Source organism: Phalaenopsis equestris, unplaced genomic scaffold, assembly GCF_001263595.1.
Source record: "Phalaenopsis equestris unplaced genomic scaffold, ASM126359v1 Scaffold000060, whole genome shotgun sequence".
Lineage (NCBI taxonomy): Eukaryota > Viridiplantae > Streptophyta > Magnoliopsida > Asparagales > Orchidaceae > Phalaenopsis > Phalaenopsis equestris.
In genome coordinates, this window is record NW_018164502.1 from 104610 (window position 1) to 126070 (window position 21461).

At 33.8% G+C, this 21461-nt stretch overlaps 1 protein-coding gene across 2 annotated transcripts; it reads left to right on the forward strand.

The window, feature by feature from the left end:
- The first annotated feature begins 3443 nt into the window (after window positions 1-3443).
- On the forward strand, window positions 3444-19904 carry LOC110019491. 2 transcript variants are annotated; one of them, XM_020717159.1, is made up of 10 exons: window positions 3444-3609; window positions 9849-10083; window positions 10231-10317; window positions 10911-11080; window positions 11625-11767; window positions 12087-12264; window positions 12338-12923; window positions 17569-17681; window positions 18708-18951; window positions 19510-19904. In XM_020717159.1, exons 1-10 carry the CDS (start codon window positions 3467-3469, stop codon window positions 19756-19758), a joined length of 2148 nt encoding a protein of 715 aa, XP_020572818.1. In that variant the 5' UTR covers window positions 3444-3466; the 3' UTR covers window positions 19759-19904. The 2 variants fall into 2 exon arrangements, with proteins under 2 accessions (XP_020572818.1, XP_020572819.1); XM_020717160.1 differs by having other exon boundaries at window positions 9992-10083.
- The last annotated feature ends 1557 nt before the right edge of the window (window positions 19905-21461 follow it).

The window sequence follows — 21461 nt, forward strand, 5'->3', positions numbered from 1 at the left end:
GTTGTGCGGCGATTAAGAAGAAAAAAAATGGACCGGATGTTGGTCGTCGGGAGAAATTATTGCGTCCGATTCCGAAGGGATTATTTTCCTTTAAAAAAAATAAAATAAAATAAGTGGGGCCCACCGAAATACATCGGGACCGTAGATCAGGTGATTTAAGCTCCGGATCGGGCACGGTGTCGATCCGTATGGAATAATTTTTCGGTCGTCGGTCGTCGGAGGGCAGACCATCGATATATCGGCCGTTAGGCGCTTTTTACTCCATTATATACTTTTATTATGAACCGTGTGTATTTAAGTTAAATTTAACTTATATATCTAATAAATATCATAAAAACATTAAATATATTTCCCCTAAGTTAAATTCAATTTTTATTTGTTCTCCCTCTTAAATTCACTTATTAGTTATATTTAGTAGATTTAGGTTCCGTTTGGGGCAGCTTGTGCATTTCAGGATAGGTTGTTTATCCTGAAACTCAGCTCGCAGGTCGGCCGCAGCGGTTGACCCGCAGCCTGCGTTTAGTGTAAAAAACCGTGTAAAAAACCAAATGCAATTTCAGATAAGCCGGTGAAACGGGCAAACTAAACAATACGGCGGCGTTTTAAAAACACGGTCCGCACTTATAAACTGCCCCAAGCGGACCCTTAGTGTTCTAAAAAAAATTAGCTCAATAGATTTAAGCTAAACGCAACAGAATATATCAATAATTGAACCAAACATTATTTCAAATTTGATAAATAAGGATTTTTCGGATTTACCAAATTCATTTTAACTTAAATCCTAATTGAAGTTAAACACCTTGTTAGTAGATATAAAAATACAAAATTTAATATGCGCATTTACATAACTACCCACTAATGTGTGCTAGAAAATTCGCCTTAGTAGAGTAGTAGATTACTGTCTTTATGTGGTACGAAGATTCAACACACACTCAAAATAAAGAAAACAAATAATAATGACGCTAGAAGTTTTTATGTGAAAAAGGAAAAAATTGTAGGGTATGATTGATCTCAAGAGTTTCACTGTAAAAATATGAATGCAGTTGCAACCACTTGTCCCACATACGGAAAATGATTATTAGGTTTCCCAAGTTACAACATTAACGTGCTTATGAATTTGTTGCTTGGAACAAACGACAACCGATATCGATTGGTGGTGTACAATTGTTGGTGGTCGACGATGGTTGACGGTGATCCAACAGTGGTTGGCGATGGTCGACGAAGATTGACGGCGAGCAACGACGATCGACAGAGGTAGATAAAGATCAGTGGTGGTCGACGACAATCAGCAAAAGTCAACGATAGTCAACAGAGGTCAATTGTGGTCTGCAGCGGTCGACAGTAGTGGTGTTGGACTTCAAGTCATCCCCAAACCTTCAAGCTTTTTCTCATATCTCTAGCTCTATATTTCCCTCATGATAGGTGTAGGGCTCTATTTATAGTGTTTTGACTGCAATTAATGCATGAATATGAGCTAATATGATCGGAAGGTCCGAAGAGTTTTATTCAATCAGACAACATTTAATAGATATTTAAGTGTCTTAACAATGTCGGAATTGATCGATTTTGGGCTTGCTGGATTTGTCTTGTCAAGAAGCTCCATTCAACTATTGTATTGTTGTATTCGACATTCATTTTACTTCTCAAATGTGCCTGAAAGTCATCGAAGTGTGATTTAGCATTTGCCTCAGATGCAACATTTTTCCCCATCTTTAGTTTTCAGATAATTTTTCTTCCAATGACTAGTTGCTGCACATAAAACAGATTGATTTTTCCCCAAAAGTTGCTCTCACGAAACTTGCTCCACTTTTGAGAAGTGTCGTCGATGACACTTTTTTCCGCTCAATAATTATTCTTCCTTTCAAATCTGTCAAGATGAAGTATAAGTATAAGTGCCTCGACTGAATCCATTTTTACGGACTTCTTATCCCTTCGATGAAACTCCTGATTCAAATGTGTTCTATTCATTTCACCATATTCTAAAATCTCCTTCCCATAAATTAGTGTAACAGTGAAGTTTTTGTACTCTTGTGGGAGCAATTTTAACATAATGAGTGCATTGTCTTCATTTTTAACCTCCTAATCAAAATTTAATAAATCTAATAACAGTTTTGTAAAGTCATTGAAATGCTCATTAATAGTAATCTTCTATCAAATTCAAAATATGCAGAGTAAATGCTTCATATGGAGACAGTTCTCGAAGTTATTCGTGAGTTATTTGTGTTTCAGCATCCTCCACAATTTTCCTGCAGAAGCCTCTATTATCGACTCATATTTATATTATGGGTCAAACAATTTTGAATCACACAACAAGCACCTTTTGTTTATCTTTAACGAATCTCTCCCTGACTTCTCTTTAGAACATTCATTATTATTGAAGACTCCCTCTAGATTTAGAGAGCACATCACAACCATCACCTTGCATTGTCACATGTCAAAATTTCTCTTGCTGTCAAATTTTGTCACATTGATTTTGATAAGAGGTAACAATCTAATAAATTGATACTTTAACTATCATAATGAGCGTTGAATAACCTAAAATCGTTCTATATTTTCTTGTTTCCACTATTAAAATTTCTTTAAAAAAATCCTCTAGCAGAATATCTAGAAAAAAAAAGAGATTAAAAAAAAAACTGAAAAAAAGCTTTCAGAAAATAAAAAAAAAATAGTCTTTCTTGTTTCCTTATTATTATTTTTTTTTTCTTTTCCAAAATTCTCTCTCTTTCCTATTTTGTGTGTATTCCGGAAATGAGAAGCTTTTGCTTTTTTTTTTTTCTTTCCTATCAGAAATTGGATTTTCCTTTTCTGATTATCCCTACATTACAACTTTCTTATTATTTCTTACTCTTCCAAGCAAATAAGGCAAAGCTACCTTTTATACTGTTTCCTTTCTTCCACTCACGTCGAATCTTTGCATCCAAGCTGGCGGCCTTCAAATCTACCAACAAACATTTTAGATCACCTACTTAAAAAATTGTCGACAATATATGTCATATTTATTGCTGTCGAGGTCGAATCACTCTTTGATGATGAACTCAAAACTCTGATATCAATTATTATGTAAAAATAATGCCGACAAACTCATACAACAACAATCAAAATAGGATTTACATGATTTGATGTTAAATTGATCGCCTACGTTCACCGGGAAAAAAATTTTATAAGCACCGGATGAGAGAAAGAAAAGACAAGTATTACAAGTTATGCATTCTTATGGTATCTTACACATAAGTCATTAGTCCCTTTTATTGCAAAGTATTTGGACATTAAAGTAAATTAATATATATATAATGTAAATATATTAATTTGATGATGAAGAAAATAATAAATGCCACGTTAGAAATAGGTTAAAAATAAAATATATATAATGACACGTGTCAAAAAATATCCTTCTTTATTCTCGAAATCGCCGAATCGCAACTAACTTCCGAGAGGTTTTTGTTTGTTTCTTTTTTAAAGGCCATCCATGGCCTGGCGAGAGAGAGAGAGAGAGCAAGAACCAGAAAAGAAGATAGCAGGAAGGCTTACAGATATGGAAGAGACGTCGACAGTAGAGCACATTAATGGTTTCTCGACCATTGCCAATTCAGTTATCCATCGTTGTTGCAAGTATCCTCTTAAGCCCTCTGCCCTATCTCATCCTTTTTGAGTTCTTCGAATTTCTTTCATTCTGTTCCCTTTTTATTGTTTAATCCGTCTTGTAATAAGCTTTATAATGGCATCAATTTCATCACATTGTGATTCTTACGCCTTTCTATTGAAAATTTTTCTTTTCAGGGGAGGTTAGCGATAATTGATTGACTGATTAAATTAATGCAATGCTTTAAAGCAATGCTTGTTATAAAAGCTATAATAGTTTACATTTTGAAGCATATCCGGGAGCCGAGGAAGAGCAGAGTGACTTCATCAATGGAAAATAGCTGTGTTAGAATTTAAAACTCATAATATAAACGTATATTTACACTTTTTTATGTCTTAAGAAGGATATGGAGTTTGTCCAAACATTTTGGTACAAAATATATAGTTTACAGCATTTTCCTCTCAAAATTTTGTCTTGGTAGGGGGTATAAATGTGCCATGCTCAAGCGAGCTTAGCTCTTGTTAAAGCTTGTCTCACTTGAATTTTGCTTTGTTCAAGCTTGGTTTGTGTTCGATTTTGTTCTTATTTGGTTTGATTTAGGCTTCTTAGGCTGATATTCAACTCAAATTACATTAAATTTCAGCAAAGTAACTTTTATAATAATTATAATACCCAGATCTCAACAATTTGATTAAAATGCAATGGTTAAAATAAATGATGCAATTTATATATACATACATACATACACGTACTTATATACGTGTGTATGTGTGTGTGTGCGATACACCATCAATAAATTTTTATTGTTCGACATGTATCTCGATGCATGACACTGATCTCGAGACAGTCTTTTGAGCAAAAAATGTTCATACTTCAATTGAAAGTCAACTAGAATCCCAATTTCAACAAATTTGCAGTCAAACTGACCGGCTAAACGAGAAAACCCAATGATACCAAAATTTGTCTTATCCAAGTCAAATCAAGCCTAGATCAAGCCATTAAACCATTTTTAGAAGCTTTTCGATCTTATTTGGAAGGCCAAATGAATGTCGAATCTGACGAACTTATGGTCGAATCAAGCGTCTCGATAAGAACAATTTTACGAGCTCGAGATCGCTCAATTCTGGCATCATTTTAGCACTCACATATCCATCAAACTTTGTCTGATCAAATGAAGCTCTCTGGACTGTCCCATAAAATTAGTTAATATTTATGCATTAATTGCAACTGAAACTCTATAGATAGAACTTTGTACCTCTCTTGATAAAGGGGAGGGATCTTAAGGCTCGAGAAAAAATTTGAAGCTTTGAGAAGTAACTGAGGTCCAGTATCATTATTGCCGCTGCCAACCACCAGCTGTCGGTTGTCATCGATCGCTATCTGTCACTGTCCATTCTTGCAACAAATTCATTCGCATATCAACATTGTAACTTAGGAGATCTTGTATTTCTCTCCCACCTATGGGATAAGGGAAAATACTTGTAATTTGCAATTTATAGTAGATTTCTTCAGTTGGGTTAGACCTAGTAGTATTCTCTTTTTATGAATTTTCCACATAAAAATTTATGGTGTCACTACTAATTATTTTTCTCTTCTGAGTATGTGCTAAACCTTCATACCACACTTACACGATAATACATTACTCTATTGCCGTGAATTTTATAGCACACATCAGTCTGACGCCATATGTGGGAAGAAAACATTCCCACCACAAAATACTAGCAAGAATTGTTGCATGACCACCAGATGCAATACTCACAACAACGGAGTATCCCCCTCCAACATCCATTATTCCGGAAGACAGTCATGGAACAAAGGGAATCAGGCCTCCACATACTCTTACTCCGAAAGGCATTAACCTGTTGACGAAGGTGCCTTGGTCATTCTCAGGAAGACCAAGTACGTAGGATGGAGGAGTCTCAACACTAGATCCTTCACCTCTTACGTGGGGGGCACAAACGTAACTCAATGAAGCTTACTTGCCACTAGTTTGACGTTCAACGGGAAATACCCCACTCACTGGGTTCTCTGCTAATGATGAAACCATTCCTTTGCCGAGACTGAATGCTGATCTTCACGATATTATAAGTTCCACTCATCTGTCTCATGAAACTCACCTAGCACCGCCCCGCCTTACTGCCACTTATGCCGATATCATCTGTGATGAGCTACGACTCCTGGTTTTGGAAGTGTTCCCTCTGGATAAAAGGGATCACTTTCCCGCTCGCCGCAACTTCCAAAAATCCTCTCATTTGACTGATGCAATTTTCCGACACCCTATCGCAACGGGTTTCAAACTCCCAAGCGAGATGAAGTTTGCGTCCTCCTCCAAACGGGATGAAGCTCTTCTTTTTCACAAGGAAATGAAGTCTTTCCTTGAAGAAGTTTCCCCAAGTTTTTCCTCACACTCTCCTCTAAAGTTTGATGGAAGAAGAAGAAGAAAATCAGAAAGAAGGGAAGAAAATGAAGATTTGGAAGAAGAAAACTCATTAGCTCTCCACCACTCCAAGAATATTTCTCAATCTCCTTAGCAAATGAGACCCCTTCACCAATTCAAATGGCCGTTGGATGCAAGAGGAATGGAGGGAAATGCCTTTCTATGAGGCCAAGCTCTTTGCCCATGCTTAACCTAAAATGACCCCTTCATGAGGCATGTGATTGGTCCCTAATTATGGTTGGAGGCTAAGCACTTTCATTAAACTTTTCCCTCCTTTTACTAAGCTCAAATTTGGTTTATAGTGGGCCAATTTGGTCAAAAGAACCAAAAAAATCAGAACTTGATAGCTCCCGTGGCACCTTTGCACCAAATACTGGGTGCCTAAGCGCCGCCCTCTCTATTCTGGGGCGTCACTTTAGGTGCCTTGTTGCCTTAACCAGGCACCTAGGCGTCGGTCTGGCTCGGTAAACCCTAAATTGTGCGGAAAAGTTCGTGGAAGGATTTTTTTCGATATATAAGCTATGAGAGACTAAATATCATTGAAATATGGTCACATAACTTTTAAATTGAACATTTTATAGATTTTATATTAGGGGTTTTTAACATTGATGGGTGTCTCAAACCGTCACACGGGTGTAACGACTCAAACCCTGATTTTATCCAAAACGTGTGTAGGAGAGATTTCTGACTTCTGTTAGCCATGGGAGGCTTTGAATGGTCGGGGAATGACATCTGAACATCAAAATGAATGTTCTATCTATCTCATGTCCAAACTATCACCACCCAAAAGTGAGCTCTCCCGGGTAGGGCTAAATCGACACTAACCCTAGTTCCACACACAAAACATGTACTGGTAGGTTTGAATGGATGTTTGAGACTATGAAAATTAACACGTGCATCAAACAAGGTTCTGTAGTACTCAAGGTAACATCCTACGCTCGTGACATCAAAAGTGATGCTAACAAACATTTATTTTCATTTCATTTTTACAAAATAATTCTCATATACCATAAATTTAGGTCAATCGTATATATCATAATGTTGAAAAAAAAAAATAAAAACAATATATATATATATATATAAGATCAATATATTTTTGGATGATAAAGTTGATCTAGTCTGAAAATAAGGAGACAACTAATACGTTTTTAATAAATTTTCATTGTATGACACGTATCTCGATAGATGTCATGGATCTTAAGGCAATTTTTTGAGCAAGAAATGTTCAAACTTCAATTGAAAGTCAATTAGAACTCCAATTTCAGTAAACTTATAGTCAAACTAACCGGCTTGACAAGAAGGACCCAATCATACCAAAATTAGTATAATCCAAGTCAAATCAAGCTCATATCAAGACATTATACTATTTTAAGAAGATTTTCAATCTTATTTGAAAAGTTAAATGAATGTCAAATCCGAGAAACTTATAGTCGAATTAGGCTTCTCAACAAGACGAATCCAGCGAGTTTAAGACCACTTAATTCTAACATCATTTAGACATTTAAATATCCATCAAATGTTGTTTGATCAAAGAAAGCTCTACGGATCGTCTGTTCAATGTGGTTCATATTTATATATTAATTGCACCTGAAACTCTATAAATAGAACCCCATCTCTCTCTTGAAAAGAGGGATGAAACTCGAAGCTTGAGAAGAAGTATGGAACTCGAAGCTTGAGAAAGAGCTTGGAGTTTTGAAAATGAGTTGGGGTCCAACATCACTTTTATCTCCGTCCACCACCAACTGTCGGCCGCCGCTACTTGCCATTGGTTGTCGCTTGTTCCTTAAAATAAGTTCATTTGCACGCCGACGTTATAACTTGAGAGACCTTGTAACCCTCTGCCGCATGTGGGATAAAAAATTGTACTTATAAGGTTTAGACCCCGTGATTTTTTTTCCTTTACGGGGTTTCCACGTAAAAACTTCCGATGCTACCACTAGTTATTTGTTCACCTCCGAGTATGTGATAAATTTTTGTACCATGCTAAGACGATAATACATTGCTTTAGTACTGCGAATTTTCTAGCACACTTCAATATGTATATATAATGAATTGCTTTAGTACTTGATGCATGCTAGAAAATGCACAGCGGTAGAATAATGAATTATTGTTTTAGCATTACATGAGAATTCAACACGCACTCAGTTGAAAGAAATAACCAGTTGAGACACTAAAAGTTTTTAAGTGAAACAAATGTAAAGGGAAAAAGTCACGAGATCTGAAACAGTTGTAAAAAATCCACTAAAAGTTGATTATTATAAAGGTTCATTGTTCCACAAACGGATAAGACTTACAATGTCTCCTAAGTTACAACGTTAACGTGAGGATGAACTTGTTACAAGAAACGAGCGACGATCAATAGCGATTGGCGATGACTGACTGGTGGTGGCCGACATTAGTTGGCGATGATCAACGACGGTCAACGATGGTTGACGATGGTCGGCGGTGGCTGACGAAGACTTGATTGATACTTGACTTCAGTTTTTTCTCAAAGCTTCAAGCTCTTCTTAAAGCCTCAAGCTCTCTTCTTCCCTCATAAGAGGGATGATGTTCTATTTAGAGAATATTAATTGCAGTTAATAAATGAATATGAAACACTTTGATCGGACGACCCAAAAAGTTTCTCTTGATAGGACGATATTGATGAACATTTGAGTGTTTTAATGATGTCGAAATTGGGCGATCTTAGGCTTGTTGGATTCATCTTGTCGAGATTCTCGATTCGATTATAAACTCACCAGATTCAACATTCATTTGATCTTCTAAAAATGCCCGAAAATCTTTCAAAAATTGGTTAATGGCTTGATCGGGGCTTGACTTATCTTGGATTGGACCAATTTTGGTACCAATGGGTCCGCCTAGTCGAGCCGGACAGTTTGACTATAAATTGTTGAAATCAAAGTTTTGGTTGACTTTTTATCAAAGCTTAAACGTTTCTTTCTCAAAAAGGCGCATTAGGATCCATGTCATGCCTTGAGATTCGTGTCAGAAGTTGAATTTGTTGTTGACGTATCAATACTCATTAAAATGAAGCTCAAAATATATGTTAAATTTTAGTTTGCTTAAATATTGAGTCACATATGCGTTTCTTAGCGATCTGAACGTAATCAATTTGTCTGATATGTGTTTTTTCTACACCAGAAGTAGCAAAGCATAAAGTTGTTCATAATATTTTTACTATTGTTATATAATCATCAACGTAAACAACAAGAATTTTGTATGACTTTAATGCACTAATTATCTGATAGACTACTTTAATACTATCAGATCATGTGCGTTTAAGGAGAAACTCTTCTATAATATAATTTCTTAGAGTTAAATTTCATCACATGAAAAATATAAAACAAAAATGTGATGCCCGAGAATTTAAGAATGCTTTCCACATTTAAGTATCTTATTCTAACTACTCATACATTTGGTTAAGGGTGTGTTTGAGGCGGTGGTGCCACACCGCACCGCAGTTTTTTTTATTTGGCAAAATTTTGTTTTGTCTGCGTTATCAAAATATTGTAGTTGAAAGTTGAATTTTCCCGCTAGAATTGGCTACCGACGGTAACTGCAAAAAAGTTGCAGTCTGACTTTATTAAAAAAAAAATGTAATAGTCACCGCAACTTTTTGAACAACTTCTTTTTCAACAGCTTCACAACTGCTTCTTAAACAGCTGCAGCTGCCCCAGACCCTAAGATTCACATGATTCCCCCTTTTTTTTCAAAATAATGCAAAGTTAAAAGATTTTTCTCTCTGCTACTTTTATTGAAATTTATTTCCATCTTATTAAGTTGCCAGATATTTCCTTTTTGAGAAACTGAATCACTGATTCCTGCTTGCAGGATTTTGCTCATTTCAACTGATAAGTTGCTGCAGGATTTTGAGAATGAACTTCCTGACTGTGTCAAATTTAATTCAAAATATGTTCGGAATATCATAGAATTTTGCTCTTATAAGACCCTTCATATGATCATTAAACAACCAGATCTTCTTGGCGACAAAGCGATTAGACACTTAATGTTTGAGATGATGCTTGCATGGGAAACGCCGGACACAAAGAGTGAAGCATTACTACAAGTGAGATTCCTAAGATCTTCAAGTAGAAGATCAAGTTTAATTTTATATTTAAATTTCTTTCCTCAGTTACTTGGATTTTTGCTCTCAAGTAATATAAATGTGGTTTTTATTCCCTCATTCTTTACAAGACGGTGTTTCCAATTATAGGAATCCTCTTTCCTTAAGCATCCAAGAATTGAGGAGGAAGATGGTGGATCATTTTTCTATATAAGTGCTACAAGCATGGCCGTCCAGGTTAGCCAACGACATTTTCACACATTGTTTTCTTTGACTGGGCTTCGTTTAATGCAACACAACCTTTTTTGTTTGGAAGATTTACATACGTACCACTCAATTCCTATGCATTTGCATATCTAACACCCAAACTTCAGTTTTTACATATGTGCCTTACCTATGCATGAGAACGTATATTGCACTTTTTAAAAGTCAAAATAGCAGTATTATTGTTTTGATATGAAAGATTTAAGTGGTATAAATGTAAAAAGTAAAGTTTAGGTGTTAAATATGTAAATACATAGGAATTATGCGGTATATTTGTAAATGCTCCTTTTTGTTTTTGCCAGCAGAGATTTTTAAAAATTGCCTTTTGAATAACATTATTTATTCCTTTCCTAAAAGTAGATTTTCTATAATAAATTCAGAAAAAAACAGATAACAATTTGTACAATTTTTTCATCCAAACAATCATTCTATTTTGCCCATTGCCTTTCCTATCACAAAAAAAGTGAAAAAGCCTCTCTGACGAAGCCTCATTAGCTTATAATTAAAAACTTGTAGATGGAAAGTTTAACTTCATGTTAATATTTCTTCATAGTTTTGTTCATCAGGTGGATTACAAAAATACTGTTGGCTTAGAAGCCTTTGCCAAAATAGCTCCTGCTTGTCCTGCAATAGCCGATTCAATCACTGTCCACAATCTTTTTGATGCACTAACAAGCTCTTCTGGTAGGCAACTACATTTACTGATATATGACAAGTATCTCAAATGCCTAAACAAGTAAGCATTCTAACTTATGAATCAATTTTATCAATAATGAACTTTTTATGATGAAAACTTTTGTTTTTTTAGTAAAAATAAGTTACATAACCAAAAACAATTTAGAGGTTTCATAATTTGTGTGTTATTTTTCACTATAAAAAAATATAAAAAATGAGACACAAAATATTTACTATAATTTAACCATAAAATGAATTTGATGCTTTGTGTACTTAGTATTAAGTATGAATCTTCTCTGAATTTTTTGTTGTTCAACTGATACCAAATCTATTATGGCAGTTTTTTTTCAACATTTGTGACTGTCCAAAGAATAATAAAAACAAAATTTGCTAGTTAACCAAGGGCTCTTATAGTTGGTTGAAATTAACTATGGTATCGTAGTTGTGATAAGTTGTGAATATAAGAGTTAGAGCTGTTTGGTTGAACTCTTGCAAATTGATTAATTTGCAACATCACTATATAATAAGCTAAATGTAAAGTTTTGTATTTAAAATAACGATTTCGCAATATTATGATGATAAACCAAAATTATTGATTTTTTCAGAGTGCTCAATTCTGCACGATGTCTCACAGGACCAACATCAATTTCATCTCTTCAACTCGCTCAAGAAGAAATTATATTAGATTTTGATGGCACAGTGCCCACTAATTTAGTTCTGCAACATATTGGAATGTCCACATCACCTGGTTAAGTGTCTCCCATGTGGCCAACTCTTCTAATTATGTTCTATTTAAAATTTTTCAGGGATATGATCATTACAGAGTAAAGAGCCAAAATAGTCATCTGGCTGTTTAATGGAGAGTTTAGTCCCAGTGTCTAAAAAAGTGTCAAATTAGTTGCCAATCTTTTTAAATTTTAGCTGAAATGGTCTTCTATGGGGACTATTTCATCCTGTATTAAAAGAATTTGGGGACTAAATTGACACCTCTATAGACTCTGGACTAAAATGACCCCCTTGCCAAGAGTCAGGGACTATTTTAACACGTTTCTCATTCTGTATGTCAGGAAGGTTAACATTGACCAACCGTGCTCTTTACTTTGAGCGATTTGGGGTTGGTTCATATGAGAAAGCTATTAAGTATGACTTGGCAAACGATTTCAAGCAGGTGGTAAAACGTGAACTGACTGGGCCATGGGGAGCTCATCTCTTTGATAATGCTGTGATGTACAAAGCAAGCTCTCTGTGAGTGCTGTAACATTTTTTTACAGTAGGAATGAATATTACAATTTTGTCCTACTAATTTGTTTTGTAACAGAACAGAGCCTATCTTTTTCGAGTTTCCTCAAATCATTGGGCATTCAAGAAGAGATTACTGGCTAGCAATCATCCGGGAAGTTTTATATGCTCATAGATTTATTAGAAAATTCAATCTCAAACAGTTTCAAAGGGAAGAAGCTCTTTCAATGGCCATTTTAGGCATTTTCAGATTTCGTGTTACAAAAGATAATTTTCATGTTATTCCCTCGCAATTTAGGACTACACTCTTGTTTAACTTAGCAGAAAAACTTCCAAAAGGAGACAAGATATTAGAAGCTTTGTATAATCATTTGGAACTTTTGTTTGCTCGATCTCATGACTGTGATGCCATTGAGGATTCACATAATGGTCCATTCCCATTCACTTTGTATGCGCTCTGTAAATTGGGATTTAAGTTATTACGGAGCGAACAATGGCCCGAAGAAAGAGAGAATTTACACAGGGATGTTCATGTGGGTGAGATAAGTTCATTACAAAAGGCTGTCAAGAAAACAATTCTGTATTCTGGCAGGGCTGAGGCTGCACAAGCAACATTGGATCAGGTTAAAATGGAAGATATTGATACTAATTTAGCTGTGATAAAGGTAATTCTTAACACGCTAGGATTTTTCTTTGTGATACTTACATTAATGGAAGCTATTGAAATCGTGTCAGTTGTCGTTTTATTTTTATGGACCTTGGATGCTCTTCCCCATTCTTTAATATTTGAGTTTTTTATGCAACTACTGAACTTAATTTATTCTATCATTGATAGGGTTCCAAAATCTCCCTAGATGAAGCAACCATATGAAAACAAAAGTACATACTCAAAGCATTCAACACTGAGTTAAAAAACTTCAAGAAATTGAATGAGCACCAAACAAACTATGCTTCCAGAAGATTTCCAATCAAGATAACCTTCTTTTTGCAGTGATTTAAATGGCACCATAACATTAAAATAGGAGCCCTTTCTATCCCCGATCTGGTCTAACTAGGTAGAATCACTATCTAGGAGGATGATCAGTCCTTCTCCTTGCATAAATTCATACACAGAATATAATGTGATGAAACTATTTGGTTTGGTAGATTTAAGTAAAAAGTATGAAAATATCCATGTTGAATTCAATAATAGGCCCTATTTCTATATACTTTAGAAAATTTTATAGTAGGTATAATTTTATGTTGTGGAGAACTTCTGGGCTCTGATCAATATTTGGACAACAAATAGTTGAAGTTAGTTTTACACATTTTGAGACTTATTCTTCACCTTCTTGGCTGTGTAATATCTTCTTTCATCAGAAGGCAAAAACAACTATATCAACTACCTTTTGTTGCTTGACTTCTTACATCCATTTTCAACTATCAAGAAAACTGTCTATAATCGGTGCTGATCATATATGGTCAACCAGATATTTTTATTTTATCCACCAACCAATATTCATTGTAAACTTTGACAACTATGAACTATCTTCTAAGTTATACCACCACGGTCATTCCCTACGATACATAACTTTTAAATGATAATATTGCCTTCTCCATTTGCCTCGTAATTATCAACTCAAACTAATGGAATTTTTTTGCTTGACCCAAAGTAATAATAATCTTAAAATTTGCTGATTGACTAAATATTGGAAACCTTCCCATCAATGGAAAATTAGGCAACACTCTCAGCCATTAACTCTACTAATAAATACATTGAATTTGCAAAAAATATTAAAAAATGATATCTAAACTATTTGTGAGTAGGGCTGTAAACAAGCCGAGCTTGAGCGAGGCTCAGGTTGGGCTCGTGTTCGGCTCATTCGAAATAGCTCGTGTTCGAAATCGGCTCGTTTTTGAAATTGGCTCGTGAACAGTATGTTCGTGTTCGGCTCGATTTAAATATTTGTGTTCGTGTTCGACTCATGTTCGACTCGAAATTGGCTCGTTAAAATTAAATTGAAAAAAATCGATGTAAAGTGTGAGATTCGAACCTGGACCAAATATATACAAAATAAGGGATTAACCACATTACCACATGAGATGTTATGATTTAAACTTAGATATAAATATATATAATATATTATTATATAAATAATATATGTAATATATTATTATATAAATAATTATATAAAATTTTTTTTATTTCGAGATAAAACGAGCCAAACACGAGCGAACAAAGAACTGTTATTTCGAGATAAAACGAGCCAAACACAAGCGAATAAAGAACTGTTCGTGTTCGACTCGTTTATAATTCGAGCTTTAAAAACTTGTTCGTGTTCGGCTTGTTTACTTAACGAATGAGCTGAACACGAGCTGTTCGCGAACAACGAATTTTTTTGACAGCCCTATTTGTGAGACTCTATTTTAATCCCAAACTACTAAAAATGCCCATTGTAGTTTCTTATATCTTTTAAATTGAACCAAATTAGCCCTATCAGTAGAAGTGTAAATGGATGAATATTTTACGCAGGAGGTATTGCTTGGAGGTTATATTCACGACTTTACTTTATATTACTTAATACAATGTTCTAATTTTTTTATTTATTAAATCCAACCCTTCACGGAATTGAGGTTGCCTGCTAGTAAGGTTCATGAGGACGATTCCTATGGATGGCGACCAAAATTGGATATTAATTCTAGAGATAGATAAAAATGCAAATGACAAATTTACTTTTTCTTTCTTTTTATGACCTTATTTTCTCATCAACATTGTTGGCAATTGTTGTCTGTCGATCTCCACCTAGCTATTAGGTGGCCTCACTTCGACGGAAGGCTAGGCTTAGTAATAGTTAAACAAAAATTATCACCTTATATTAAGTAGTATAAAGTTGTTTGATAGATTGAACCTCCAAGCAACGCCTTCTTCGTGAACATTCCATCCATTTATTACCGTGCAAAATAATACGGAAAATAAAATCACATAACAAACAAACAATTAAAAATAGTGCGATTTACATGATTTGACTCAAATCTGCCTGTGTCCATGGGAAGGATTTATTTCACTATCAACAGGTGCGGAGAAAGAAAAAAATGGTACAGCTCCACACACAAGAATCACTCATAATCCCTTCTATAAATAAGAGAGGATTAGAACATATAAATTAGGAATTTTTCTAATATAGAAAAAATAGTGTAATAAGATTTCTTCTAATTAGGTTTCATAATATCAATCTTCTTAATATAAAGAAGATCATGTAATTAGATCTTCTCTCATTAGATTATTTAATATCAATCTTTCTAATATACACACTTCATAATGCACAATCATTAAATTTAATACTTTCCATAACAATTTTTACCTCATATTTTACTTCCAAATAAGTGGGAGATGATCAAGATGAGCTCCAACATTGAAATGATTGGACCAAGATGGTTTCCTACATATATCCCATCTCGAAGGGATCAAGCCTCACGTATGGACAATCAATCATGAGCTTGGATTTTTACCAAAGTCCTACAATAGATGAATTTTTGGACTGGTAGATCATTATGGGCATGTCAATTGAATTCTCTTTCATGCGTATATTTTTCAATAGAACGCTGCCTTGACCAATCATATCCCAAATAAAGTGGTACCTCACATCATTTTGTTTGATATGAGTATGATGAACTTGATTTGTGGTTAAGAATATCACACTCAAACTATCATCACAAAAAACCGTCAGAGACTCTTGATAAACTCTGAAGTCATTTAGTAGGCTTTACATCCATATCACTTCCTTCATCGTCTCAATGACCGTCATTTGCTTAACCTCTGTAGTAGATAAAATAATAGTAAATTGCCAATAATTCCTTCCCGAAACATGCATGAACCCGCTCATGACTCCAATCACTTGTGCAATGTTTAGTATAGTGCAAACCATGACATACATCAGACTACCCACTACACTAGGATAAGGAACCAATCACATATCTTTCCCCTCCTGATCATCTTTAAGACACTAATTTGAACTTAACTAAAAGTGAGATGCAATGGGTAGACTCAACGCCTTGCTCGAGTCATCAGATCTAAAATTTTTCAGCACCTTCTAAATACATGTTCCTTGTGAGAGCCAAACTTTTTGAATTATCTTGTCTTCGAGAATCTTTATGCCAATAAATCTGCGAGCTTCCGCTAAATCCGTCATCTTAAATATTGGATGGTTGTATCTTCATCTTATCAACCTCATACTAACAGATGAACTCAAATTCTCCAACTCTTAAAATATGCACAATGATTGTATTGATTTCTCATATACTCTTGTCTCCTCATGAACTAATCAAACTTTTTATACCACTATCGTGATGACTATTTTAACATTTGTAAAAGTATGTCTAATTGAAAAACCAAATCTTTTGAGGCTCCATATCTAGGCAACTACAACATATATATTTCTTATTGTAATTCTTCATGTAAGAACGCAGTCTTCACATCAAGTTGCTCCAAAATCAAATTGTATTGTACTAAATGTGCTAAGAGAACACAAATCAAGGGATGTTTTGACTTCTGGGGAGAACACCCCGTCATAGTCAATACATGCTCGTTGCGCAAAACCTTTTGCAAATAACCTAGTATGCATCTCAACTCCATGAGAGCCTTCCTTCTTTTTATATTTGATACCAAATTGTTGTGCAAAATATTGTGGAAAACAGAATCACACAACAAACAAACAATCAAACACGGCGCAATTTACATGGTTAGGTAGAAATCTACTTACGTCCGTAGGAAGGCGTTATTCCACCATCAACAGGTAGGGAGAGAGGAAAAAAATGGCTGAAATAAGGTTATAACTCCACACATAAAAATCAACCATAATCTTTTCTGCAAATAAGAGAGGATTAGAACATATAAATCAAGAATAATTCTAATATTAAAAAGTACTTGTAATTAAATCTCCTCTAGTTAGGTTACCTAATATCAATCCTCCAAATATACACGCTTCCTAATATATAACCATTAGATTTAATATTCTCCATAACATTTATATGATACGTCTAGTGGTGGGATTATTTTGAATCAGTTATGAAGAATTAACGGATCAAATTTGACGCATTCAATAATCTGGGACTAAAGTCACCACCCACAAGAAGTCCATGAACCACTCTAAGAAATTTCCCTAAGAAATTAGCACTACAGAAATTAAGTTTGATATCCTAACTATTTGTGCTGGAATTTATGAAAATATACAGCGTAAAGTACCAAAATTTTAACTTTTCTTGATTTTCCTACTGACATCCGAAATTGTTTGAGTTGATTTTAATTAACAGTCATTCTCTTTTTTACTGTAGGAATTACTTTTTCCAGTGTTTGAATTAGGCAAGTGGCTCTATTCTTTAACAGAATGGCAGGACAACTTAAAGTCAACTTTGTTTTTGCTTTTCATCTTATATATTATGTACAGGTAATATTTGTTTTTCCAACGTAGACTGTTTTTTGTTTTCTTTCTTTGGTACTTCTCATCTTCCAAATCACATCCATATCTGAGGAAAATGTTATATTCCACTTAAAATATATAATAAATTATCTAGAACAACCTAGTTGAATTATTGCAGCCATGTGGAATCTTGGTTATTTCATTTCTCTAATCAGTTGTTTGTAAGAGTATTGAAGCATTTTTTTTTTTTGGAAGATTTGCACACATACCACTTAATTCCCATGTATTTACATATCTAGCAAGTAAAATTCAATTTTTACACATATCCAACTTTACTTGTGTATAAAAAGATGTATTTCGGTTTTCAAAAGTTAAATTAGTAGTATTTTTTATGTGACTTTAAAAGAATTGTTCTGTAAAAAATTTATAAGTAAATACATAAGAATTGGTTGGTATATAAGTAAATGCTCAACATTCCCCAAAATTTTCTTTTTTATAATATAAATTTAACATTTCTATTTGCATGCGCAGAATTTTTAGTCTAAACTTGTACATGCTGGCAAGGACCTGCTGGCACAGAGTTGGCTATCTCACTCATAAATTATTAGTTAAAAATGCTAAATATGATATTTATTAAAATTAATTAAAGATCTTGTTGATGCCTTTCTTATTCATGCCATGAAATTTTCAAGATTGTCATCTATATACTTATTTTATCTTGTTGAATTGTCACTTCCATATGTTTGCCTTCTATCTGTAGAAAATATAAAGTTGTCTATTACAAAATTTTTTTGGCTTTCATTTTTTTTCAGGCGTTTAAATACTTACCCCCCAATTCCTATGTATCAACATATCAATCACCCAAACTTCAATTTTTACCTACAGACCACCCGATTCCTATCTTTTCAGTATAAATCCGGTGTTTTGTGTGTAAAAACTGAAGTTTAAGAGGTTGATACGTTAATACATAGGAATTAGGGGTAGGTGTGTAAATCTCTCTTTTTGTTTTCATCTATTTATCAAATTAATTTTGTTTTTCTTTTTGAATATTAGAGGTTGGATTTGGCACATATGGCCCGGGGTTTTCTCATCCCTTTCATTGGTTATGCTGTGGAACAAGTATTACAGAAAGGGGAGACAAATTGAAGCATTTAGAATCGCAATACCTCCTAATAGAAGCACAGTTGAACTGCTTCTGACACTACAGGAAACTATTTCACAGTTGGAAACGTGCGTCCAAACAGGGTGCATAGTTCTTCTCAAGCTGAGAGCTATTCTATTGGCAGCATTTCCCCAGGTTCCATCTTTTAGCTAAATGATGAAACAAATTATGCTTTATAATACATATTGCATAGTAAGCATTTTAATGGCATGATTTCTAGAAGAAAGTAAGGAATCTCTGTACATTATTTCCCTCAAGAACCTTAGCAAAGGAAAATAGCCCATTAAAAGATAGAAAATGCATTAGAAGGATGTAATAAATTTAATGTGTGAGAATTTTGAAGAAAGAAATTTAGATGGAAGGTAACATAGGTAGAGCATGTGTAAAAGTTTTTATGGAAACAAATATTTAATGCATTAAGCAGTACTATGCAGAAAAATGAAGGAGAATGAAGATTCATAATATCCCTGGAAGATCAATCAGTTCCCTATCTTTTTAAAAGTAAAATGCACATGTTTCATGCATAAATTCATGACATCAAGATATTATAAATATTAATATAGAACTATGGGCATTGGATATGTAAATACATAAGAATTGTGTTGCATATGTAAAAATGTGTTTGCAGAGCACGAACAAAGTGGCGTATACATTGGAACTATGGGCATTGGATATGTAAAAACGTGTTTGCAGAGCACGAACAAAGTGGCGTATACATTGATAGCAATTGCTGTAATATTCATGACTGTGCCCATGAGGCACTTGGTCATGATGCTGTTGCTTGAATTTTATACGAGAGAGATGCCGCTGAGGAAGAAGAGCAGTGAGAAGCTGATAAGAAGAATAAGGGAGTGGTGGGTGCGCATTCCGGCAGCGCCTGTTCATCTCATCAAACCTCCACTTGCCAGGAAATCAAAGCCAAGCAAAACTACTTCAAACTAGCTTTCTTTGGCTATATATGTTTCCTTAAATATATAATATATAGCCATTTATGGACATCTTTAGCAACTGCTGCTTCTATCAAATTGTATATGAGTGATGTGCAGTTGCAGAAGTAAAGAAGATCAGTGAAAAACACTTTTAAGTTCTTTACTAACATTTTTTTTTAATTTTTTTGGAAGATTTACATACATACCAATCAATTCTTATGTATATGAATGTCTAACACATGAACTTTTAACTTTTATATGCATGCCGCCTTAGTTATGAAAAAAAGTGTTCTTCGCTATTTTGAAGGTTAAAATCGTGATATTTTTTTATGATGTGAAAGATTTTGGCGGTATAATTATAAAAATAAATTTTAAATGTTATAGAAATAAATTAATTGAAATTTGATATATTTGGATATATTATTTCATTGCAACCAATATGCTGCACATTCTCAGTGCATTGAATCAACATTATGACCTTGAATTTATTAGAACATTTAAAATTCTACAAGTTTTTATAAATATAACCTCTATTCCTTTATTTTTACTCATAAATTACATTTGTATCTAGAATGCATTAAAACATGTGCATCAAATTGTATATTTCATTTTGAATGAGTTAATATTAATGGAATTTTTTATGTTATTTAAAATTTTGGCTATTATATAATTAAATGCAAAAAAAATTATGATGTTAAATATGCAAAATAGGTATAAATTCTTAGTTTTGCATAAGAATAATAACATGTGAAGGCCACATATAGTTCATTTTTTAATAATAAATTTTGTAGATTCTCACCCATCATGTATTGAATATTTCTTTTTAATTTTAGGGGCATTTTCTCCCATAAATTTTTATATTTATGCGCACTGGTCTTTAATATCACATAAAAAATAATATTATCATTTTTAAAAGTGAAATATACGTTCTCATGTATAGATTTAAAGCATTGAAATATTAGGCATGTGATTAGCTTCGATGCATTAGAAGTTATACACTTCAAAATTAGTAAATAATGATGTTTTTGAGGTACTATAAGAAAAAATGTGCTCCATGCATGTAAATATTAAATTTTAGGTGTTAGATATATAAAACTAAGCGATATGTATGTGAATGGCATTTTTTTTTCTCATTAATCTCTAATTGATTTTATAAAGATTTGAACGTAAGATTAAAGGATTATATATTTTAATTATGAATAAAAATAAACAAAATTACATGATTATTCTAATTTATAAACTTAGAAAAAAAGTAAACAATCAAATTCTTCCTCAAAGCTTTAGGAAAAAAATATTACATCAATACTACACATGTAGAGTAAGGCTTTAGGAAAAAAATATTACATCAGTACTACACATGTAGAGTATAAGTGCGTAGCCAATCAAAACACGCCACGATATCTCGCGCGGACACGGAGAATATTCCTCCTCCATGTTATTCATGTATTATTGTGTGTTATTTATGTGTTCCCATGTTATTCATGTATTATTGTGTATTATTTATGTGTTACTGATATGTTATTGTGTTATTATAACACCAAAAATATTCTCATGACACAATAACACATGAATAACACACAATAACACCAGAATAACATAGGATAATATTCCCGACAGAGAAAAAATGACGTGGTAACACGGGGGAATATTCCCCCTATGTTATTCATGTGTTATTGTGTTATTATAACACCAAGAATATTCTCATGACACAATAAC

What these genes read in the sequence shown, in the direction of transcription:
- LOC110019491 (XM_020717159.1), top strand. Translation starts at nt 3,467, where the DNA reads ATGGCCTGGCGAGAGAGAGAGAGAGAGCAAGAACCAGAAAAGAAGATA. An exon ending in ATGTACAAAGCAAGCTCTCT is followed by an intron (nt 12,265 to 12,337) that starts GTGAGTGCTGTA and finishes GTTTTGTAACAG; the next exon opens with AACAGAGCCTATCTTTTTCG. An exon ending in CTAATTTAGCTGTGATAAAG is followed by an intron (nt 12,924 to 17,568) that starts GTAATTCTTAAC and finishes TTTTTACTGTAG; the next exon opens with GAATTACTTTTTCCAGTGTT.